At 39.6% G+C, this 25905-nt stretch overlaps 1 protein-coding gene across 1 annotated transcript in view; it reads left to right on the forward strand.

The window, feature by feature from the left end:
• LOC111146965 (glypican 6) overlaps window positions 1–25905 on the forward strand; it is a 1144597-nt gene that overhangs the window by 308443 nt on the left and 810249 nt on the right. Inside the window, exon 2 of the mRNA XM_022502741.1 lies at window positions 22815–22973. Coding sequence (XP_022358449.1) covers window positions 22815–22973 — 159 coding nt within the window. The remainder of the gene's footprint in view (window positions 1–22814; window positions 22974–25905) is intronic.

The following is a 25905-nucleotide window of genomic DNA, read 5'->3' on the forward strand; positions in this document are numbered from 1 at the left end:
CTTCATAAGCACGGAATTTTGTCACAGTGAGCTGCGAAATAATGGGTGACAGGTGGGAGCTCACACTCCCCTTGGGACTCTGGTGAGCTTTTAGTTTCAAAGCTTCTCTGAGACTCAGTTTCCTTGTCTGCAAATGGAGAATGTAATAGGGTCTTTCTCACAGAATCTCAAAGAATCTCACTGGGATGCTTAAATAAGATAAAAGGAGTAACAGGACTGTTTTCCAAGTAGTATTATAAATTTATTATTATTATTATTATAAAGATTTATTTATTTGTTAGAGAAAGAGCATGAGCAGGAGGAGAGGCAGCGGGAGAGGGAGAAAGAAAATCTCAAGCAGACTCCCAGCTGAGCACCGAGCCTGATGCAGGGCTCTATCCCAGGACCCTGAGATCATAACTGGAGCCAAAATCAAGAGTCGGCCATTTAACCGACTGAGCCATCCAGGCGTGCCCCTAAATTATATTTATTATTAAGGATTGTATTGATTAGTAATGAAGTATGAGACATCATTATAAAACAGATTTTTTATATATACCCAGGGGTCGGCAAACTACGCCCGGTGGGCCAAACCTAAACCTGCTCCCTCTTTTAGTAAAGAAAGCTTTATTGGAGCACGTCCACACTCACTTGTTTATATGGAGTCTGTGGCTACTTTCACGCAGGCTGCATGGCAGTATTGAGTTTTGTGAGTCGTGTGAGTCCCTCCCCTAAGGTACCACAAAGCCAAAAATATTTACTATCTGGCCTTTTGCAAACAGTTTGCTGACATCTGCCTGGGAAAACTACCAACAGAATTATAATCTTCTGGATATTCTTCTAAATTCTTACTGACCACCCATCGATTTAAATTATAGAATAGTTTTTGACATTTGATCTATTTAACTGTTTTTTCTATATAATACCTTGTATACACATGCATGCGCATCTGTGTTTTTGCGTGTGCGTGTGCGTGCGCGCGCACACACACACACACGCACACACACACACACACGCACACACTTCTAGCCAAACACCAAAGCCTTCTCCTGTAAGAGGAGGGCAATTTCCAAACATTGTCCATGTGAAAAGGCTTATAGGACATTTCCGTAGTCCAGGGATAATATACACTAAACAAAATTTGCATCTTCAGCCTCAAAATTACTGTCTACATCAGAGTGTCGTAGTTGATTGAGGGATGAAAAGTAAGACTGGAAACTCTTCAATTGCACTGAAGTAGATTTATTTTCTGGTATGATTATGAAAGTTAAAAGAGTGCATACACCAAAGTATTTGTCCTGATATGACAAGTGTTTTAGTTTAACAGTGTTCTAGTCTGATGGACCCTGGGAATCAACGACACTTGCTTCTTAGTGGGACAGTAGAACACAGGGTGATCAATGAGGTCCCTTCATACCCAATTCAGGTTGTAATTAAAGAATCTGAATGTTGCAGCTCTAAGTCACCCTGTATTCCTTGTGAGATACAAAAAAAAAAAAAAAGTGAAAATTCAGTACACATTGCTGTAGAGATTTCTTTATTTTTTTTTAACTGAAAGGTATTTTGTCATCAGCTAAACCTGAAGAAATGTATTTAATTGAATTTTATAAAATAAAACAACATAACCTTCCTCTGTGAGACATATTTGACACCTTAATTTTTTTGCCTATTCCAACAGAGAGAGTATCAGCTCTTCATTCATCATTGAGCTTTTACTAAACTTTGGTATATAAGTTATGATGAATGATTAAGATACACCAGGCCAACTGGGAAGACTCTAGCTTTCATTTGCAAGAACCATAAAAAGCTTTGACTTGCAGCTGTTAGAAGCAAGTTAAAATATTATCAGAATACCACCAACTTGCAAAGCACAGCTGATGTATTACTAGTGACTGTGTAAAATTATGGCATTGTCCAATCCAGGAACCAGATGGTCCATCTCCCTTGATTTGAGGAGCGCTGGTTGACTACAAATTTTACTTGCTGCCCCAGGCTTTACCTTTATTTTGTTTTATTTTATTTTATTTTATTTTATTTTATTTTATTTTTAGATTCTTTAAAGTTTTTGTCAGGTGACATATAGAAATGTTAACGAGACATTCTCAAAAAATTCATTAATTCTTTTTAATCAAAGAACAGTTGTAAATGAGTAACATTTTAATCAGTACTAGTCTTGCTTGGAAGTAGGGATTCTCACAATCCAATTTGCTGAAATGGTCTTTTTAAAAACCTTGAGAAATTTAAAAACACTTGAAAATGTTGGAGAAATCTTTCTTTTTAAAGACAACTAAAGTCTATTCATGTTTTACTCCTTCCTTAATGGCAGGTGCTTTTACATAAATGTAGCATGGAGTAACATATGCCAAGTAGAAAACATGCCATTAATATGGAGAATCTTTCATAGTGGGTGACTTATGTGGGTAGACAAAGGGCACAGATACAGAGAGGACATCATATTGGGGGCAGGAACCCGCCAATCTGCCCATGACTTAGAAACTAATGAGTTGGGCCTCAGAATTTTTATGTATTTGATCCCCTGTGGTTGGTGATATAATGGGGTTTTCCTATATTGAAAAACATAGGTCAGTAAGGCCAACGTTTGGTTGATTCTCGTAATTGTCCTAATTTTCTCACTATAGCTTGGTCCAATATTAATTCCAAGTTTAAGGCTTTCCTGTAGAAGAAGTGTTACCCTATGACTGTACTTTGCCTCTTGTTCTTCCGAAGTTTTTATTTTAATCACCCTGTGCTCATCACAAGTACACTACATAATCCCTTTCACCTACTGAACCCCCCAGTTCCCTCCTCTCCAGTAACCATCAGTTTGGTCTCTATTATTGAGCCTATTTCTTGGTTTCTCTTTCTCTCGCTCTCTTTTTCACCTTTGCTCATTTGGTTTATTTCTTAAACTCCACATATGAGTGAAATCATATAGTATTTGTCTTTCTCTGACAGACTTAATTTTGATTAGCATGATACTCTCTAACCTCATCCATGTTGTTGCAAATGGCAAGATTTCATTCTTGCTGGCTGGAAAATACATACATAATTCATTCATCAACCCATGCACACCTGAGCTGCTTCCATATCTTGACTATTATAAATAATGCTATTATAAGCGTATGAGTGCGTGCAACACTTTGAATCAGTATTTTTGTATTCTTTGGGTAAATACCCAGTCGTGCAGTTGCTGGGTTGAAGGTAGTTGTATTTTTAACCTTTTGAGGAACTTCTGCACTGTTTCCCAGTGTGGCTGCATCAGTGTGCCTTCCCATCAGCTGTACAAGAGGGTTCCTTTTTCTCTACATCCTTGCTAACACTTGTTCTTTGTGTTGTTGATTTTAGCCGTCTGACAGGTGTGAGGTCACATGGCATTGTAGTTTTGATTTGCATTTCCCTGATGATGAGTGATGATGATCTTTTCATGTGTCTGTTGGCCGTCTCTGCGTCTTCTTTGGAGGAACTGGACCTCAGGGTTTCATCTGTGTGGTGTAGGGGTCCCATGAAGCAATCTCTCCATTATCTTTTGCATTGGATACACCAAAATTTTAAACTTTGTGTTTATTAATGGGTATGACATGAGTATGTGTTTACTTGTATTTTAGACTTTGTATTTGAGAAATACTTTCATTAGGACTTGAAATTTCAGGAAGTTGAAGGAACTCTTTTTTTTTTTTTTTTTTTTTTTTAAAGATTTTATTTATTTATTTGACAGACAGAGATCACAAGTAGGCAGAGAAGCAGACAGATAGAGAGAGGTGGAAGCAGGCTCCCTGCAGAGTACAGAGCCCGATGTGGGGCTCGATCCCAGGACACTAGGACCATGACCTGAGCCGAAGGCAGAGGCTTTAACCCACTGAGCCACCCAGGTGCCCCTGAAGGAACTCTTTTAGCCAAACACAACTCACTCTGAAAGCAGTCAACCATAAGGCATCTTGTTGAACAGGTTTTAAGAGTTTGTGGAGTCTATTTTATGAGTTCTAAACTGGAAGGGTAGTGCGTTTTCTTTCTAAGAGAGATAAAGAAGTCTAAGAATTCACTCCAGGGGGCACCTGGGTGGCTCAGTGGGTTAAGCCTCTGCCTTCGGCTCAGGTCATGATCTCAGGGTCCTGGGATCGAGTCCCGCATCAGGTTCTCCGCTCAGCGGAGAACCTGCTTCCTACTCTATCTCTCTCTCTGCCTGCCTCTCTGCCTACTTGTGATCTCTCTCTGTGAAATAAATGAATAAAATCTTTAAAAAAAAAAAAAAGAATTCACTCCAGGAAGAGATTTTATTTTTAAAGTGAAAATATATCTTCTAAATAGAATTATCTTGATGCTGGTAGATCGGTCTACTTAGTAAAGCTATTCAATATACCAAGTCCATTTACTTAAATGAGGGCAGTCCTTGGATTTCCTAGCAGTACGATATCTTGGACCTATTAATGTTTCAGAATTTCCTTGTCTTAAGTTGGCAGGTGCCTGCGTATGCAGTGGACTACATTGCAGGCTGATTAATTATTGCCTTTACAGTTGTCACGTTCACTTAGAACTGCCTACCACACCTGCTTTATTTCTGCAGGAGGGAGCCCCGTGGGCCTCCATGGCTCCTAATACAGCATGGCCAACCTTGCAAAATATTAATAGATAGTGACAAATACTAAGATAATACACGCAGTGTGGTTACGTGGTGTGATCGGTGGCACAGCAATATCTGATATGCTACTCATTTAGTTCTCTAGCAGAACTGGGCTCATTGCCCAGTTACATGTTAAAAAGGATAATGACACATGGGGGGGGTGTGTTTTCAGGCAGCCTTTAATGGTAGGCTGGCTGCAAAAGTTGGGAAGAAGACAGCAAGTGCCGTTTGTTTTATCACCTGTCCGTTTTTTTGGTGTGTGTACACTCCCTCTTTCATTTTTTCCATTTCTTAATCTGGTCTAGATGCCCCTAGAATGACTACGTGTTGTTTAAGTCATCTTTACCACTAATATTCCTCTTAAAATTAGTCTCAATTACATCCTCCTGTCCTGTTTTTGTTTTTTGTTTTTTTTTTTAATTTCTATTTTAGGAAAACGTAAAAAATGTTGAAATGGACCAAAATGATCGCTGGGTGTTTTTGGTGGAAAACTAGACTGTGTTAGACATGCCCTTCTGGATTATCTGATTCTGTGGGATCTCTGCTCCTATCAGTATCTTTGAGCTGTTTTACAATGCTGTATGTTTTAGATAGTTGGTACAGTGCAAAGAATTCTTGTCCATAGACACACAAATTAATTTTGTCCCATGGAAACATAGTGGATTTTAAATTTTCAGCCCTACCCCTATCTCTCTTCCTGGAAAAAAGCCGGTTTTATATTTATCGGATTTCATTTCAGCATTATTTTTTTGCTACTCTTTGTGCAGTTCTTTGAATTCACTCTTGAATCACTAACGTCTTACTGATTCTTTCATTCATTAATTAGCTAACGGAGATCCTTGACAAATGTCTATCTTATATTTGTAGGAATTATAATTATACCCTCTTCTGAAAGTCATTCTTTAACAATATTATGTTTGTAGCAGAAATGTTGCGTGTGTGTTTTATTGTCTGTTTATTATACACTGGTCATGTCAGTAATAACAACCCAGCTTACAGAAAGACTGTGCCTCAGGAAATGAGTGTTAAGACATCAGAAGGAAATCTGTGGATGTAGATGGTGTGGGTAACATCAATTCCTTCCTGTCCCTTCCCTGTGTTCTACAAATAGGCTGAAAGATGGAGGCATTTGTTGGCTATCAAATTTGATTTTAGCAGCTCTGAGACAAGTCTGTGCTATGTCATGGAAAAGGTAGAAGCTAATATGGAGTAGCCTAAAATGGGAGGAACTGGTGGTTCACATCTCAATTGCTACTTGAAAAAACGTTCCAATGGTTTCTTTTAACATCAGGGTTGAAGAACATGAAAGGGATAAGGGGGTTTGGTATTGAGAAATGTATATGTCTAATGTATATAAATCATAACTTTGGATCAAAAAGGAAAAAGACTGTATCAGATAAACATCTTGTGCACCAGCAATCAGGCACTTTTCTATAGGTTATTGTATTTTATCTTCTCTACAAGGCCAGGGTTGTGGGTATTTCGTCACACCTGATTTTACATGTTACATAGCTCCTAAGCTGAAGCACAAGAGTTCATACTCATGCCTCCATGATTTCAAAGACCAAAACTTTTTTTTTTTTTTTAACAGATTTTACTTATTTACTTGACAGAGCTCACAAGTAGGCAGAGAGGCAGGCAGAGAGAGAGGGGAAGCAGGCTCCCTGCTGAGCAGAGATCCCGATATGGGGCTCAATCCCAGGACCCTGGGATCATGACCTGAGCTGAAGGCAGAGGTTTTAACCCACTGAGCCACCCAGGCACTCCAAGACCAAAACTTTTAATGCTGATTTACTAAAACTTTTCTATTTCTTGGGTATTTTTCCTCTGTACCTTTTTGTTTCATGAAAAAATTAACTTCTGCAGACTTTCTACTTTGCCTCCTTTTTAATAGCTTTTTTCAAAATCCCTACAGGGATTCACGCGTCCCCACAGACTAGGTGCATTGAAGGACTATTCAGGGGAGGGAGGGAAGCAAGTGGGTTCGAGTCTGGAATCAGCCTGTGTCAACCTGAGCCAGACAGTGTGGAGACCCAAGAGAGTTAGAGAGGCCCTTCTATTAGACTTGGGTGTAGAGAGAGAGAAGTCACAGATAAGAGCACTCCTGTGAGTGCCAACCAATTTCATTCGAATTCTGGGCTTACTACAAAGGAGCTATATGTGCTTGACCCTCACTTTCTCCATCCAGTAAAAATTAAAGATAAAAATACCCAACTCTTTCAGGCAAGAAGGACCTAAGTAAGATAACTAGCGACAGTGCTGATGGATAAATTCAACTCACTCAGCCTAAGTCCCAGAAACTTCCTCATCCCCTTTAACCACACAAATCACCAAAAATAGGCATGCAATTGAAGAAAAACAACAACAACAACAACAAAAAAAAACCAAAAACAACAAAAAACAAAACAAAACAAAAAACAGTGTGCTTACTCAGTGAAGGCAGTTTTAAGAAGGGGTGGGCATTGGCAGTGAGTTGCATCGCCTCGACATATGTGTAAGTAGGTAAGCCTACCTCGGAGTGTCGCTCAAGGATCAAATTGGAGGAGTTTGCAGGTGGGAAGCAGACTATGTATCATTGCCTTTATCATAGTATTTTATTTATCCACCTCCTCCTCTCTCTCTCCCCTTCTCTTCCTTCTCCCCATCCTCCTCCTTTCCCCCCTCCTTCTCCTTCCCCGCTGCCTCATCCTCCTTTATTGTATTAGTCCCTCATTCCTGATGTCAGCCTTTCCTCAGGACATAGCCTTGGACAAGTTTACGTCATCTACCCCTTAATATGGAGAACAAGATCCATGTGTATGCTCATACACAGCCTTTAGTTAAGTAAGTCACTTAAGTCATTCAAATAGGATTCTTAGCTTTGGAGACCGTCTTTAACATTGAGACTTCTTTTACATCCAAACGTTATTTGAGAGAAAGAGGAGCCATCGTGCTTGAAGCTAGTTGTGGGCTTCCATGAAATGGAGGTGGAGTGGTGCCATTCCAACCTCGCAAGCACTGAGGCGCCATGTCTATAATTCTTCCCCACAGGACGACATGACAGGGAACCTTTACCCAGGTGGCACCGAATGTGTATGTGTTCCTCATCATGTGCTGGTGTGATTCTAGTTACAATTATTCTGTAAGAGGCAATAATTCTGCAGAAACTTTCTTCTGGGGAGCTAGGAATGAGCAAAGTAAGGCCATTTTTTTTGGTTATAAATGGCCAAATTCTTAATAGTAAAATCCGTATTGCATTGCTGGCTCACACGAGAACTGTAGACTCCCAGCAGGATTGGTTGAGGGACAAATCCTATGGAAGCTCAATTCTGGCTGGTTTCCACCACTCCTTGTACGTACAATGTCTCTCTTCTATGGCAGAGCGATCCTGAAAAGCAAAATTAATTTGGAGGGAGAAGAATGGAGAATTTACTGTGAGTCCCAAGAGGATGCGTGCTTCCAAACTTGTAAATTACAGCCATTTGCACAGTGGGGTGGTGAAACAAATCCTCGCTATATACCATTTGCTCTCCATAGTGCACGGGGCAAAGTGTCAGGAACGTGCCCCCCCGCCCCAAGAGGTAGCTAAAGATTCCTCTCAGAAAATGTGCTATCAAAAACCAATCATCTAAGAGTGTGTGTTTGGAAAAGAAAATGAACCTGAGTGTCAGCAAAATAGAATAGTTTCTAGGAGTTTGTCTGGGAAAACTGTCAGATGTTCTTCTAATAGGTTTGTACAGGTTCACTCACCTCTGACTCGCTCTCTTATTTCTGGGAATTTCTCCAGAAATTTGGGAGTGTTATACAGTATAAAAGGACTGGATTCTTCCGAGCACTTTAAAGGGGAAACTGAACTAATTTTTGGTCTGTTCAAGAGGCATTCTTTCTCTCCGCCTACCTCAAAGAACTAACAGACGTACACCTGGGAGGATGGTTGAGCTTGAGGTCAATCGATGGGATTTTCAAACGACAGTACAAGGCTGATTTTCTGTAGAAAATTTCAAGGTGGTTAATTACTTGAAAGTGCCCGAGGGACCTCCTCGTACCAGGAGGCACTCAATACGTGACCGAATAAATGTGATGAAAGTACAGGTGTTGTGAATCAATGAATGGATAAACAACCTGTGGTTTCAGCTCAATGACTCCCACCCCACTCACATTTATGTACTTGCTAGAAACATCTTACGCTTAGACAGAGACCATACCACATTGTAGGATCCTAGAGTTAAAAAGGTTATTAATTTCATTTAGTCTACCTCTCTTCTCAGGACAGATATCCCTTCTGAAAGAACATTCTAGGTGTTTACCAAGGAAGCAAGATATCATGCCATGAGTGAGACCCACAAAATGAAGACTTCTCTATCGTCTTGCAGTATTGTAAACATCCCCTCCTATTCGCTGATAGGTAAAAACTCTCTCTACAATAAGACAAGCCTAGAACCCAGTTTCATTTTATTATGCGCATAAAATATCATTGTGCGATATGGATTCTAAGTTGTCTGGAAATAGGACTATGATGTTAATCAAGAAAAATTTGTATTTGTTTCACTTGAAGATTTTTACCAAGAGTGAGTAATTTTTTTTTTTTTTTAAAGAATATCTCATCACTGAAAACAATGCCATTTGCGATATTGATGTATCGGTTTAACACACTTCTGTCAGTCTGCGTGTATGGTGATTGTGCTCGTGGCAATAGTACATATAGGTCAGACACCTGACTGTTTTGCCCCACATCTAGCCATTGTCCCAGCATTTACTTATTATTATTTATCATGGCATACTTTTAACATTCTCTTTTATATTACAGTTGGGGTCTTACATTCTTTTTAAAAAATATGTGTATGGGTAGTTAGGCTTCCAGTAGATTTCTTTAAAGGAATGTCATTGGGATTTCAAATTACTCATTTTTAAAAGGTGGTTTGAATTCCAGTTGGTGAGGAAAACATCACACACTTTGTGTTTACATGTCAGAGTTACTGGCCCCTTACCTGCTTTGCTGCCTTCTCCTGGATATGCCATGATTCAGCAGTCTTTCTCATAAATTAGTTGTTTCTGAGTGAACCTAATATTCTGCTTGTATTCTACTGAGTGCAAGGTCTACTACTTGCATTATTGTATCCATTCATTTTTACTTCCTTTATTGGCTGGACCAGAATATGCAGAGCATCATTATGGGCCAGGCACTGAGGTAGACAGCTGGGGTGCAGTTGATGAACAAATCTCAGTCCTGACCACCAATCAGGCTGTGCTCCTGTGAGGGACATGGCTGGACAGGCTGGTCATTGCAGTGTAGTGATGCATGTAAGGAAAGACCATGTACAGAGCTAATGGGACAGCAGCAAGAGGAGTGGCGCCTTACTTAGACTTGAGGATCTGTGAGGGCTCAGAAGTGGTGTCGAAGCTGAGACTGAAGGCTGAGAAGAAGGGCAGAGGGGAAGAGTAGAGGGGCCAAGGAAAAGCTCTCCATAGCGGTCCATGTAGAGAGAATTAGCATTGCCAAGGTCAAGAGTATAATTGAGCATAAGTTTGTGCTGCTAAGAGTTCTGCTTGGCATGCATCTCAAAAAGGAGAGTAGCAAGAGATGAATGGAAATATAGACTTCTCCATAAATAACCCTAATTCAAATACATTGGAATGAGCACCATAATGAATACACAGATCACAAGTATACCATTATGTGGAACGGGTAGATTGATCTCAACTAAATTGATCAGCGCAAGTTTCCTGGAGGAGACATTCTTTAAATTTAGGCGACTATTCAAGGATGAAGAGTGTGAACCCCAAGTACTTACTACTCAAGGAACTATGCAGAAGTCCTGAAGACAAACTCAGTAAATCAGATCATATATTATAAATTGGGCTAAGTTCTCTGTGTTCTATTAATTGTTTACATGTATCTTTATGTATTATATTTTGTCTTCCCCTAATACATTGAATTTAGGGAGTTTAGCTACAGAGTGTATAGCTTATAAGGACAACTACGAGGCGATGTGTAGACATAGGCTAAAGGGAACTTTCTAAAGCAGCATCGGCCTCCCAAAATTGGAATGGTATCACCCTCTAGCCTTTTCATCAAAACCAGGCCCTGACTTGAGTGACTTTCCACTAATGTCTTATTCTGAAAGAGCCAATCTGCTAAATCAAGTATTTCCTTGGGTTAAATGAATTAAGCACTTTGGACGTAGGGATTTTGAGTGTTTAGTGAAAGCAAAGCTACGCATGATTCTCACATGCATTATAAGATATAGGTGACCATCGATTCTGCCTTCTTTGAAGCAGTCTAAGAAATACAACCAAAAAGGAGATAATGAAGGAGAAAACACTGTGATTATTCCTAGTGCCCCTAAGTATTGAGTTTTTATTCCTCTTGAGATTTAAGTTTTAAAAAAGGCATTCTTTTCAGATATTACATTATATATCAAAACATTTTTTCCATCATCTTTATGCAGTGTGTTCTTTAAAATTCAATGTGGCCTTTCCTTTCTCATTTGAGTTTGTAGGGATATGTGCTTTAATTTCAGCAGAGTTTTTGTTCCAGTTTCTTCTGAGGTTTGACAGTCCCCTTGGTTTAAAACTATACGGCTGAGCATTAATCACAAATTTTTTGAATGGTAATGCTTACTATACTGTTGTCACAGGCACACTGACATTTTAAAGCCCAGGTTGGAAAGGATGCTGGAATTTATTATAGCATTTGATGTAGTATCACTTAAAAATCTGGGTCCCTTACACAAATTTTAGAATGAGACCTCTTGCCCTTCAGTAATTGCAAATGAGATGCCAGGGGAAGAAGACTCTCTCCCTTCTGTGGACCTCCTGTCACTCATCTGTGAAATAAAGACTGAGTGATGTTTACCTATGGGCATCCATCTTAAATGATTAGTGGGAATTAGAGTAATTATTATAAATTAATGGCTCTATGAGTTGTAAAAGGTTAGATATTATGGAGTTTCATTGTTGTGGAGGCAGACAATTAAGGAAACATACACTTACCATGGATCTTGAAACATTTCTAGCCACCTTGCTTTTTATTACTTTACTCTGTATGATACAATCAGCATTGCAATCTCAGTTTTACGGATGCTTCTTAAAATTGCAGTATCTCATGGGGAAGAAATATAATTTTTCCATAAAGGCTTACATGCAGTTCAATTTGATTAGGTTCTTAATCACTCTCACCTGGCCTTGGCCCCTTTGCTGAATTGTTCTGCACTAATTTACAACCATTGGACTTTGAACAGTAAATCCTAAATTTGCGAGTGAGCTCTCATATAATTTAGTAAGAATGCTGATGGGCTGTTACCAGGGTCAAAAACAAGCACTTCGTAAATTGGTTTATTGTATATCATCACAGGATCACCAAATTCAATCGTAAGAATGGTTAACTTTGAGTAAGTGAAGACGGGTGTGGGGTTACAACTGCAGTAAACTTGAAATTGATCATGATCTGTGGTTGAACTTACCGGAAGCAGTTGGTTTAATTCATGCAATATGGGTCAAAGAAAGAAAGATGGAAGGCAGCTTCGCTGGTCCGTTGACTTGCCGAAGGTCATGGAGACCTGGTGAGTTGCTGTTTGCCCGGATTTGGCAAGCCGTGTTAGAGCAGCTTAACTGCATCTGACCAAACCTGCCCATAAAGATGCCCTTGAGGCTGTAGGCTTAGTGACATATTTGAACAGTTGAATATGAAGTTTTGGGCAATTCCTAAGGCAAATGGCAAATGATTTGTGATCCGGCATGAAGCTTGCAACATCTTTGCGAACGCTACTTAAATTGCCTTGTTCTAGGTTAGCAATTAGACAGTCCTATGGGTCCCACGACAGCATGTTTATGAAACACAAGTGGAAAATAAGCCTGTGTAAAAATTTTTAGGAAGCAGGGCAAAGATTAGACATCTCTAAATATTCTTCCAGGCAAGACATCATAACATTCTTGAAGAAGAAAACATGCATAAAATCAGTCTAGCCTTTCTAAATGAGTGTTGGCTATTTATGGTTTCACAAGTATGCATTAGTAGGCGGGCTCTTTGCCCTTTCTGTCATCGCTTACACACAACATCAAACTTTGGCTTCCCATTTTTTTCCCCCACAAACTGCTATAAGAAATAATATTGTTAAAAAAGAAATAACATTGTTTATCACAACCTAATGCATATATAATACACACAACGGTAGCAAAACCTTGCTCTGAAATACTCTCTAAAATGGAAACATGAATGCTTTGTGAACACCTGCTAAACGATTTTAGGTCTTCCTGTTTGAAAGATACTTGAGCTGGAGTGAAGTGAAAGAAACAGGTGAGACCTCTACTTGGGTGTTCCTGCTGGTTACTGAAACTTGGATAGGTAGGCAATACTACTCTTGTCTAGAAATCAAATAGGCAAGACCGTCAAAGAGCTCCTATAATTACCGCTGTTCCTGTAAGAGTCATGTGAGTCTGGGGGTTGTGCAGATGGTGAGAATAATGTGCTTTTCTCTAAGACGGACTGTAGCACATAGGTGCACCTCCCCAAGCTGTGTTCTGAGCTTCTTGTCCCTTAGCACTGAGCATAGCCTGCTGCTTGTGTGCTGTTGAGTGCTGATGAAAGAAGGGAATGGATGAATGAATGACTCAAACGAGCAAAGAGAGTCAGATGCATCTGAGTCAACATTTATTATAGAAACTCCCGTGTGCAAATAGCTATGCTAAAGGCAATGAACACGTCAAAAGTAAGTTAGACAGGGCTCATAATTTCTGGTTACGGGTATAATAGCAGTGGGTAGGAGCAGGTGGCTATGGTATAATGAACCTTAGGTCTTTTATAACAGCGTCATAGGGTAACAGCTTCCCTCTCCACTGTCTCCCCGAGTCTTTGAATAGTGGCAACAGTCTGCGACTGAAAATTGCAAAACATGGGTCCATCACCTTGGTTCACCTTGCCGGGCGATAACCTTGCTTGTCGCTAGTGGGGACCTTTCCTTTAAGCACACAGGCTAGCCATGTTCCACACTGTCTGCCATTCTTTTTTTTTTTTTTTTTTTAAGATTTTATTTATTTGACAGACAGAGATCACAAGTAGGCAGAGAGACAGGCAGAGAGAGAGAGAGGAGGAAGCAGGCTCCCTGCTGAGCAGAGAGCCCGATGTGGGGCTCGATCCCAGGACCCTGGGATCATGTCCTGAGCCCAAGACCAAGGCTTTAACCCACTGAGCCACCCAGGTGCCCCACTGTCTGCCATTCTTAAAATAACTGCTCTATTGCACTCCTCCTCAGCGCTCTCAGGGGAATTTGTACTTCGGCAGTCAGAAATGACTGCAAAGAACCAATTTCCCTTTGAGGCAAATAGACCCATAGATCTAAATGTAGGTAGAGGAAATGGCAGATTCTTTTGGTCTGGGGGCTTCTTAATTGAATTCAGGAACCCAGCTAATTGAAAGAAGCAGCCAGTTAACAATATACAGTACACTTAGCTTCAGGTAGTGGTGCATTAGCACATTCTGGCTTATAAGAATGGATTATTACAGTTTTCAAGAATTCTGTGAGCCTGTGCTTAAGCACAGTCACTAATTAATTAATTAATTTATTTATTTATTCCACACCTAGTGTGGAGCTTAACATGGGGCTCAAATTTAGGACCCTGAGATCAAGACCAGAGCTGAGATCAAAAGTCAGATGCTCGACAGATGGAGCCACCCAGGCGTCCCTTAGCATAGCCATTATTAAAATTTAAATTGTATAATTTACAGTTAAATAAATCATATTGAAAACCAAGCTAATAAATACTTGAAACTCATCACTTTCTAATTATTTCATGATTGTTGTACTCTTGGGGTGTTTTCTAGTTATGTGGAGGAAATGTTATGTGATGGTGTGCCGCTCCATGACTTTTCTTTTTTTTAATTAAGTTTTCAATTTCAATAAAGTTAACATAGAGTGTTATATTCATTTCAGGTGCACAATACAGTGATTCAACAACTCTATACATCACTCAGGGCTTATCATGATAAGTGTACTCTGAATTCCCATTACCTGTTTCACCCAACACCCCCTCCCTTGCCCACCTTCTGTCTGGTAACCATCAATTAAGAGTCTGTTTCTTGGCTAGTATATCTCTCTTTCTATCACCTTTTTTTCCCCTGTGCTCATTTCTTTTGTTTTGTTTTGTTTTGTTTTATATTCCACAGATGAGTGAAATCATATAGCATTTATCTCTTTCTGACTGACTTATTTTGCTTAGCGCAATACTGTCTGACTCCTCTACACGTGTTGTTGCAGATGGCAAGATTTCATTCTTTTTGATGGCTGAGTAATATTTCTCTTTCTCTCTCTCTCTCTCTCTCTCTCTCTCTCTCTCTGTGTGTGTGTGTGTATGATAAATATGGCATTAACTGTAGGTTTTTCGTATCAGCCCTTTATTATGTTGAGGCATGTTGCCTCTAGACCTTCTTTATTGAGCATTTGTATAGCCTTTCAGAGCTCAATATTTAGGAACATCATTTCAGTAGCTAGAAATCAGCCATGGTAGGTGTATTCATGCCATGAGAATTGGCAAACAGTACAAATCACGCCTCCTCCTCATTTACCAACACAACTATTTACCAACACAACACTGACTCCATCTATAATATCTCAGATACTGGGATTGATAGGCAGTGAAAGTGGCAAAAAAAGAGTAAGCAATGGTGCTAAGTTTTGGGTAAAAGAGATAAACGTGGCAATTGTGATGAGCGCTGTTGTAGATGCACTTGGAGCTAGTACAGAAGTACCCATACAGTCTCTTTTCATGGAGGCCTTTGTGTCAGGGTTCTTCAGAGAAGCAGAATCAATAAGACACACACACACACACACACACACACACACACACACACACACACATCTTTTTTTAAGGAATTGACTTATGCAATGGGATAGGGCTGAAAACTCAAGAGTTGATGCTGTAGTCTTCAGGCAGAATTTCTTTTTCTCAAAGAAACATCAGTTTTTTTCCTCACAAGGGCTTTCAACTGATTGGATGAGGGCCACCCACATAATTGAGAGTATTATGTTTTTAGTTTAAGTCATACATCTTGACCACATCTAAAAAATACCCTCATAGCAGCATGGAAATAAGTGTTTCCTCTATGTTACTAGACAAAATTATTGCAAAAAATATTTTTCTACCGTATCCCTAGGCCAGAAGAAGTACTAGCCATTTCTTCTTAAATCTGAACAATTAAGCATGTATCTCATAAGGAGATAGTAGCCAGTTATAAACATGGCATATACATTATAGGAACATTCTGAAAATTTAATTCTTAAATAGTCACAACTATTTACTAATGGGCAGCACACAGCTTCTCAAAGCCTACACTCAAATTAGACATCACCACTTTCATTTCCTGTTCCATACTGATTTTCACATGCTACCCATGTAAACATTAAGGAAATTAAGGAAAATTAACAAAAAACCAACTTCATAAGGATATAATGTCATTGAAAGAATATAGTAAAAATAATGATGTTGAAACGTCAGATACTTGAGTTTGTGCAGTTTCCTACACATGTCAAGTTTATCTGGAAATTTAAGATATTCTCTGATGTCTCTCAGTTTGCTGCTGTAGTCCAGTGAATCCTGTCACAAGTTAGAGGGGTTAAAATGATAAGCTTTGGAGACAGATCTTTTCTAGCTTAAAGATGAAGCCACTTAATCTTTCTATAATTCTGTTTCCTAGTTTGTGAAATAAAGACAATAAAAACACATAGTTCACAGTGCCTGACCTGCAGGGAGTGCTTATAACTGTGGGACAGACAGAAGGTGTACCTTGCAATGGGAGGGGAGATGTGGAATTGGGGATTCTTATCTTTGCCTTGGTGTTTTGGTTATCTTGTTCTCAGGTACCTAGAGAGTATAATTGAGGTTTTCTATGCTTATATATCTTTTAGTTTGAGTCTGAAATACAGAAATAATGAGAGCAATATTTCTTTACTGATCTTAATTCTTGAAGAACTCTCTTGAGACCAAAAAATTAACATTTTGAATGTTGAAGAGATTCTGTTTGACTACTTCCTCTATGAAAAGTTTATACTGAAATACAAACTTGGTGAGTCTTATTCTCAAGGAGGTAGGAAAGAAAAGATCTTCATGGCATGTTTGAAATCCTCTGTTTGCAACTGTTGGAACCAGTTTACACAATTAACTTATTGGTTCCCTCCAAAGGAATTTGGAAAATACTGAGTGAACATTCTGTAACTAAAAGAATTAGTATTTAAAGTCTTTATTGGGAAATTGATGTCAAAGGATGACACTGATATAGGTTATTTGAACGAAAGATCTGCTGATGTCGAACATACACTGAATTTTAAAAACTTGGCGTGAAAGTTTGAACATTCTGATTTTATAGCAGTGAACCATTCTGCTGAAGAGAAGCAGTCCTTCAAGATATGAAAGGATCATTTATAATAATGCTTCACACTGAGAAATGTTGAAGAAGTGCTATTTTGGAGGTTTGGGGAATGTGAACTTAGAGAAATGAACTAGAACATATATTTAAAAACTACGGCTTTCCTATTTTCTGCCACTCCTGATTAGCTTGTAGAGAAGTTTTATGAGACTGAAAACAGTCCAGGACTGTTAACTCCAATTTAAATTATTTCAGCTATCAAAAAGTCTCTTTGAAAGTTCACTTCTTCTAGAGTATTTCACTCCCCCAAGCCTGTTTCCTCAGATTACTTGCTCAGTCAGCTTCCTGGGCACCAGATAAACAAATAGGATGGTTATTTGAGGTGACATATCAAAAGAGGAGGAGACTTAGTTTGGTACCAGACACTGCTAATCGACAGTGGGGTTTTAAGAGTTCAAGGATGAAAGCATTCTGGCGTAGACCGTACTGATGAAGAGGGCCAAGTCTAGAACAAATATCGCACTGTCATCGAATGGAGTTTGGAGGTTCAGAAATCAAAGAGCTCTGTTGTGTGAGATCTCGCCATCTTCTTTGGCCTTTTTAGTTTTTGATTTTCTACCAACCTTTTAGGAAATGTAAGGTTAGTAATTTCCCTCCACACTCCAAAGCTCTATAAAAGCCAAGCGTTTGCTGGCTACAGACTGTGAAATGTGACGCATTTGGGGTACTTCATCTTGGTGATTTGTTTGGAATGTGTATTCTGAGGTCCCCGTGTATTACCTCCAAGGGCAGAGAGTCTGCTGCGGCAGACCCACAGAGGCTGGCTTCTGTGGTTAACGAGGTCCTCTTGTCTCCTGCTCGTGCTGCTCACCAAGTCTCTTCCTGGCAGTTTTCAGACCCAGGGCTGTCCCTGGAGGGAGCGGGATCTGGCAGAATCGCAATTCTCCTGTCACCTCTGTGTCTTGGAGTGAAAACAAACATCTGGGCAGGCATTTGGGGAAAGATGTTGTGAAGAGTGACACACAGTTAAAAGAGGCATGTAAAGGGAGGAATAAACATTCTTTTCTTGCTTAGGAAACATGACAATTTATAGTCTGACTGTATGTCCCTGAGCCTTCACTCCATCTCTCACTTCCTAGTGGAACTCCCTCCTCTCACCTCTGTAATTTCCCTTATTGACGGAACAGCTAGGGAAGAGTTCCACAAAAATACAGGGACCTGGGATTCACCCTCGTGAACCACAGGTACCCCGAGAAAGCATGCACCTGTTTAAGTTGATGGCATGACCCTGCCCCTGACCTTGACGGATGTGAACCTATCATCGTGAGTTGCACGTAGGTTTCAGTAAATATTTGACAAGTGAAGATGCAGTCATTGTTGTTTCCATCCCACACTTTCTGCATTTGTGATCTCTTATCCTGATCTCCTGGAATGAACTATTCCGTGTGTTTACTATTAGTGATATTGGAGGTATCTAGCGGTACTCCCATTGAGCTAAATGTTGTATCTAATTACGTCATAAATAACATAGAGAATCTCAGGGAATTTGAGAAAGTGTATGGGAAGCTCATAAAGGACAACACTTTCTTCTCATTCATAAGTTACCACTTTGGAAGCATCCCATTATTATAGCAAATACTCATGTTAGGAAGCACGATGTACTAAGCTGAGAAAAGTTTCATATTCTTGTCATTTGGACAAATTGGAACAGGAAGGGCTTGAGCTAATTCTTTGTATGGGAGAGTAGCTGCCAGATATGATTTCAGAATGTAAATATTCAAGTTGAAGGTCCCTGTGGTCTCTGTCCTGCCCGCTCTAGTCTTTGCCTACTAACGCAGCCACAGGCAATGCATAAATGAAGAGGTGAGGCTGTCTTGTGATAAAACTTTATTTATGGGCAATTGAATTTGAATTTCATGAAACTTCCATATAGTACAAATATCATTCTTTTGATTTTTTTTTCTCCAACCGTTTTATTCTCTGGGCCTGCAAATACAGATGGTGGGCCAGATTTGGCCCAGAGGCCATGGTTTACATACCCCCGTACTAGAGCCAAAAATGAAATAAATGAACAAACCTAGTCAGAACAAATCGTGCAGTTGCCCTAAGTCTTTCTGGCCATTTCAAGTTACCAGGTTGTTTTGACCAATATCAGTGACCTCAGATTGGGGGAGAAAGGAATTGTATGTACTTCGATGGGTGGATTCTTCCACAACCTTCTTATCTCTCATATGTTAGAAAGAAGAGGAGGCTCAGCCTAGATTCGACCACACGTTTCACAACCTGGGATCCTGTATGCCCAGGGACATTAGCCTGGTCTCTCTGTAGACACTCTAACAAGTACTTTGCGTGGAAGATTTACTCTTCCTACAGCAGGTTTCTAAAACACTCTGGTGATCCCTCCAAATCTTCTCTTTCTCCGTGCTTGTCTATGTCTGTCTATCCACGTCTCTAGTTAACTCTCTGCCTGGGTCTGCATGAAGCTCTTGACTTCTTGAGGACACTACCAGTTCTATAAAATATCTGATACCGCATTGAATTAAAATGGTAGCCACTTACACGTGCCTCATGACCCTATACACACACACACATACACACACAGGCAGACACAGTGAGTTTGGTTTAAAGGGTCCCGAAGGGGTGCCTGGGTGGCTCAGTTGGTTAAGTGTCTGCCTTCATCTCAGGCCATGATCCCAGGGTCCTGGGACTGAGCCCAAGTCCAGCATCAGGCTCCCTGCTCAGCCGGGAGTCTGCGTCTCCCTCCCTCTCTGCCCCTCCTCCCCCCTGCTCCTACACACACACTCTCTCTCTTTCTTTCTCTCAAATAAATATATTTTTTTAAAAAATATAAAGTTGTCCTGTGAAGAAGTAAGTATCTTCTGTTTTTATTTATCACTCCACATAAAGTACTGATTGTCTTGGAGTGATTGGAGATTACAGTGCTTCCAACCCAATCTAATTTCATGAATGTAGATAGATCCATGGTGTTTCTTCCACAAATATCCCAAATACAGCTATTTCCCTCAGGTCATAAAATGTTTATTCTCTTTTGATCAGCTTGTCACCAAAAGTCCAATGCATTTTGCTGAAAACTCACTTGTAATGATTCAGAAGTGGAATGCAGCCCCGATGTACTAAATCTTGAGAAATGGTCATTCCATTTGCGAAACAATAGGGTGGGAAATAGAGGAAGGAGATTTTTGGAAATGTTTTATAATGATCGGAGAAAGGAACATTATGCAGAATTATTAATGCTAAATACCATTCAGTTTGGATACAGAGTTTTGTCCTTATCAGATATATATTTCATAAAAAGTAAATTAGAGATTTGTAGGTCATTTGCTTTTGATAAAGCCACTTTTGTTCTTTACCAGTGTCTTAACCTCCAGAACTCTGCTTTTTACCAGGATGCGAGTATCAAAATAACTTGAAGAAAAATCTCAAAATTCATCTTGGTCTATCCCTCCCCATTTTGGTATAGTCAGTACCTTCTAGTGAGAACCTATTAGGAACACAGCTGTAATTGAATAAGATACCTCTTATCCTCAAGCAAGAAAACACCATGGAGAACCAGGGGTTTCTCAGTGAGAGGGGCTTTGAAAGAATCGGTTATAGGACTTAGAGATTAGTTGGGTGGGTTGGGGAGGGTTCGGAGAACCAGAGCTTCAGCCTCGATTGGATTCTTCCAGAAAGGAGAGGTCAACCTACAAAAAAGTCTCTCAATACATCTGATCAACAAGGAGAGAGAGTAGTACAGAGATCCATCTGTAAATGGTAAGGAAATCCACTCATTTTGCCTCAGGGAGGAGATGTTCAGTACTTTTTGGATGACCTAGGGCTTTGTTTTTGTGTGTGCTTAAACAAAATTTTGAAGTGGCTTTGCTTTGTCTCATTTATCATGGTCTCAGAGTAATTTTGTCTGGCGTTGGCCTTCTGTGAGATGGTTTAGGTGTAATAGACTCTCATGACCTAGCTGTGAGTTGCCAGGCTGTCTTCTAAATGTCAAGGGCAGCCTGTTTTTTTCTTTCTTCATACCTCCCCCCTGCTCTCTTTTCCAGCACAGCTGTCGTGCCTACTACCTTTTAATGACACGTTTCCAAGTTTTTATTACAAAATATTTTCTTTGTACAGAGAAAGCAAAGCTAATAGTACGACAAACATCAGGCATCCATCAAACAACTTAGGAAATAAAAGATTGTAGATACAAGTATTTGAGCACTCTCTCAAATCCTAATTTCTCCTGGGAGGGAACTGCCGTCTTGAAGTTGATAGTTATCGCTCTCAAGTACAAGGCATTTTCATTTTCTTTTTTAAAAAAATATACATATGATATTTTATGGTCTCCCTCCCTTCCAGGAGTTATGGAAGATCTAACTTTAGTACACATTTGTTGTCATTTTTTTTTTTTTTTAATTCTGGGGTTGTTTTAAGTAAGCTAGACTAAAGCATCAAGTGACATAAACATGAAACAACCTCTACTTCATACAGGTCACAGGACATAACTTTATATAAGTACTGTTAAGCATTATAAATGAATTTTAATTATCACATCAAGTACTTTGTGCATTTGGAGTTCAGTGTCCTACAGTGACTTTGATCCCAGGGGCAATTTGTTGTTTCTGCTTACCAAGATGTTTGGTGGATTTTTCTTCTTCCCTCCACAGGTTCCACCAAACATTTTAACACTAACAGAACTGCCTCAATTGGAAATTCACATTTTATGCATTAATAGTCTATTTTAATTTCATGAAGCAGAGGTTTACTTCCTCCTTGCAAATAGCAAAAAAAAAAAAAAAAAAAAAAGAAAAGAAAAAGAAAGAAAAGAGGAAAGCAATATTGCCAAAGGAAGTGAACTGGTATATCCAGAGATAAAGATGTTGAATTAAATACTTGACTTTCATTACCTTTTACTTTACATTTCCATAGAACTTAAGCATTAATTAAATACACCAGGGCCTTCCTCCTTGCAGGAGAACATCTACTCTCTGACAAGAATTGTCAACTGAGGGAATGTTTGGCACATTAGACCTGCCATTGAAAACACACTCACTTTCCCCGAGAGCACAGCTGATGCATTCTGACAGACAGACAGGCAGAGCCAGAACACAAGGAATTATCCCCATCTTGTCTCACCCTCGCTGTCAAACAGACTGATGGGACTGAGCGTCTTTTGCGTTACTGGAGGTTTCCAAAGACAAGCACACTTATAACTGTATTATATCTCTTGTCACCTGGTGCCACTTGGTACATCTCAAATAAAAGCAGGGACATTGTCATGGTCTTCTGAGGTCCTCAATATACTTCCCCTTATATGGCAGGGACAGAAACCAAATATCAGGCGTCTTAGTCTGTTTGGGCTTCTGTACCAGAAATAGCATAAGCTGGGTGGCTTATAAACAAAGGGCACTTATTTCTCCTACTTCTGGAGGGCTGGGAAGTCCAAGATCATGGTACAGGTAGATTCCGTGTGTGGTGAGCGCCCTTTCCCTTGTTCCCAGACATCATCTTCTTGCTGAGTCCTCATGGGCCCAAGGGACAAGCTAGCTCTCTGGGGTCTGTTTTATAAGAACACCAATTCCATTCATGACCTCATCACCTCCCAAAGACCCCAGATCCTAATACCATCACCTTGAGTGTTAAGATTCGGCCGTACAAATTTGGGGGGGTAGGCACAAATGTTCAGACCACAGCAGGTTCAACTGAAGTTGATGTTGAATGTTGAGTGCTTGGGATGTTAAGTCCACTGAGGCCCAGATACGTTCTCAGGGCTGGTCCAAAAGGTTGCTGGACCAGGTGCCCCAGGATTGGAAGGGAATGTTGGAGAAGTAAATTCCCCAAAGTCCTTATCATCCCATCCTGACATGTACCTTCTCATGGCAGGGGAACACTTAAGAATCTGCCCTCAAGAGTATACATGCTGCACCACAGAAATGGAAGACAAGTTAAGCCAGCAAAGCAAACTTGAGTTTGAAAACCTCGTGGAGGAGACGAGCCATTTTGTACGCACCACGTTCGTGTCCAGGCACAAGAAGTTCGACGGTAAGTGGGATGACTTCTGCTTCTCTCTGTTCTGGGGGTGCCTTCCTTAGACTCTCGGTCTTCTGGGAAAACCATTTTTTTTTTTAATGCAGTATCTTTTCTTTCCTTCTTAAACATTTCTATAACTTGGTCTATATTTAGAAAAAGCATCAGCGTTCTTGACAACTTTTGTAGTAATATCTTAGAACAACCGGAGTTAACAAGGAACTGTTTTGAATTTGTGGTTTGCCTGTGAGATTTATTCTGAAAGATTTAGCTTAATTTTTCATGATTAGAGTGATTCTAATTCAGGTTTTGTCACATCATAGCTTGTCTTAATTTTTCATCTGGGGATTTTCTTTAAAATAATTAAATGTCATTTAAAATTATTTGAAATATAACAACACTTTCAAGAAGACAGACTTGTTTTCAGTGCTGCTGACATGGACTCCTTTATTTCAGAGTTTGCTCCTCCAAGAATCTAGCCACATTTTACATTGCGGTGACAGTATGTTCTGAGTAAGGTTTAAGTCCTCTATTGATTTCCTGATTATAAGCCATCAAGTTCCTTTCTATATTCTATTTGTTAAATAAACATTCTGTAGGAGAGAGCACAAAGAGTGAAAGTAATCATTACTGGGGTTTCAGCATTGAATAGTCTCATCTGAACTTCAGGAAAAAACCTTTTTCAAAAGCAATCTGATTTTTATAAACTGATTTAATAATGATAGTGATAAAGTTAATATTCTCAGGTGGTTGTGTAGTCTTTAGAGCTTTAAGAAAGGAATGTAATTCCTGTCGCTCCTTGTAAAGCAGACTTGCCAATTGTGGTGACCTTGCCTTGTACCATAGGGTCACACTAAGTTGTCCTGGGCCAGGAGACCCGCCATCTTTTCCCTCATCCTTTCCAGTCAATGCACGGTAAAGCCCGTTAGAAAAGGCTGGCCGAAGTTTGGATTTTCCTTTTTCTATTCTCTGCAACAGGCAAAATGTTCTGCTTCATTGCTGCTTTAAACTATTACAGTAACACCAATTTCTTTCATATCAACCCTCTGAGTTCTGAGAGACAGGTCTACCTGGTAGTGTTTTTAGTGCTTAAGGTGATGTGACGTTCTCCGTGGAAGTCAGTGGGACTTTATCTTTTCTGCCCAGTGTCCCAACATCTGCACCTTCGTCCTCTGCCCCTTACTCTGTGTTCAGCTTTATCTGTGGATGTGCATGAAAATAATTCCTTACTTAGAGGTGAAGCTGTGAATGTTGTTCCCATGAATGAAACTAGGGAGTACTTAGTTGTTCCCCTTGATTGACAGATTACAAATCCAGTGACATTCAGGAGTCCCTGTAGGGGCTCTGTGTTGGAGGAAATGTAATGTATCACTTCAGGTGGAGGCAAATTGAGACACCTTATGGTTTGCTACAGAAAGCAGGGAGAGTGATCTGGAGCTGTTGACTTTTACCTGTCTTTGGGAAATGATTCTCGTGCCTTTATTAAGCTGTACTCCAAAGTTGCAGTGAAATAATTCTAGGCAGCATTCATGACACACGTGTATATTTCCTTCAATAAAAATATTTCATGTAAGGTGGTTTTGTGGGGAGTGGATTGATTTTTTTAAATGTGTAAAGCCATTCAAAAGGACGGAGCCAGATACTTGTATTCTCATCTCAATGACTTTTAATATCTTTGAATTTAGAATCCTTGATCTCATCTAGTTGGTCTTACTAAAGAAACCTCTCTTCATCTTTCTCTGACTCTCTGTCTCTCTCTCCAGATGTGTTTTAAATTGTTTAAATGTACTGTGGGGCATTATGTCAATTGATTTGACAGGACATTGATTTTGTTAAGATTAGGTCTGACATGGGGGGTGATGAATTCTTTTCCTCATACTGCATCTCACCGCATTAGGCTGGGATGGGAGAGAAGTTGAGTTTTTGTGTTTTGTTTTTGGTTTTGTTTGTTTGTTTGTTTGTTTGTTTTTTCCCAAGGAAGCTATCAGCCAGCTTTATTTGTAAAACTCAACATGTGATCCTGGTGAGCTCAGCTTTTGAAGGGTTCAGTCTTTTAAAAAATAAGTAAATAAATAAATAAATAAACTATGTAAATAAACTCAAAGTTCCCATTATAAGTTCTGCTGTCTGTTTAGACAGTTTCTGGAAGGTCAGCCACACAGTTGTATGATTTACCATCTTATCCCGTGAAGGTGATCCTGCTGAGTCACCTTTCAGGAACAGGAGTGCATTCATGTGGCAACTGTCCATTTTTTCCCTTAGCTTAAGAAAAAAAAAAAAAAAAAGAAAGAAAGAAAGAAAAGAAAATGAAAAGGAAAAAAAGAAAAAAGAAAAAAGAAAAAAAAAAGAAAAAGAAAACAACAACAACAACAAAAACCCAACAGACTTCCTCATTGATGAGTATCAGTTGGTATGAGCACAGAACTATCTAGGATCAGTTGTGGAATGTTACCCTCTGAGTCTGATTTTCCCAGATACAATCAGTGGTATTCTGAAAGACTTGGAGTTTATTTTTAGGAGCTTCCAGTTCGTGAGTCATTTTGCATTCTTGCTGGGGTCTCTCGATCCAAAGTGTCCCTTTTGCATTTCTGACTCTGGTCCCACTTTCTCAGGGATCTTGACTTATCTCCTGGATTTTGCATGTTTTTATTGGCTATATTATATACATGACTGTTTTCCATGAGAAGGTGACCACTCCCTTTCCTATTTTCATTAAGTACAAGAACAATTTTAATTGCATCTGATACATGTGATTCTGTCCAAACCATATCCAGAAGGCTAAGTTCAGTCACTTTTAGCCATTAGTCTACAGTTGTCACTTTCCTTATTGTACTAGAAATGTTTTGATTCCATTTGGCTTTTCATTTTGTGGCAGAGGTGACTCTTAAAACTTGAAACTCCAAAAATGTTAAGATAACATTCTGTGTATTGCCATAATCTTTCCAGT

This window comes from Enhydra lutris, unplaced genomic scaffold (genome assembly GCF_002288905.1).
Source record: "Enhydra lutris kenyoni isolate GAN:26980312 unplaced genomic scaffold, ASM228890v2 scaffoldscaffold15, whole genome shotgun sequence".
NCBI lineage: Eukaryota > Metazoa > Chordata > Mammalia > Carnivora > Mustelidae > Enhydra > Enhydra lutris.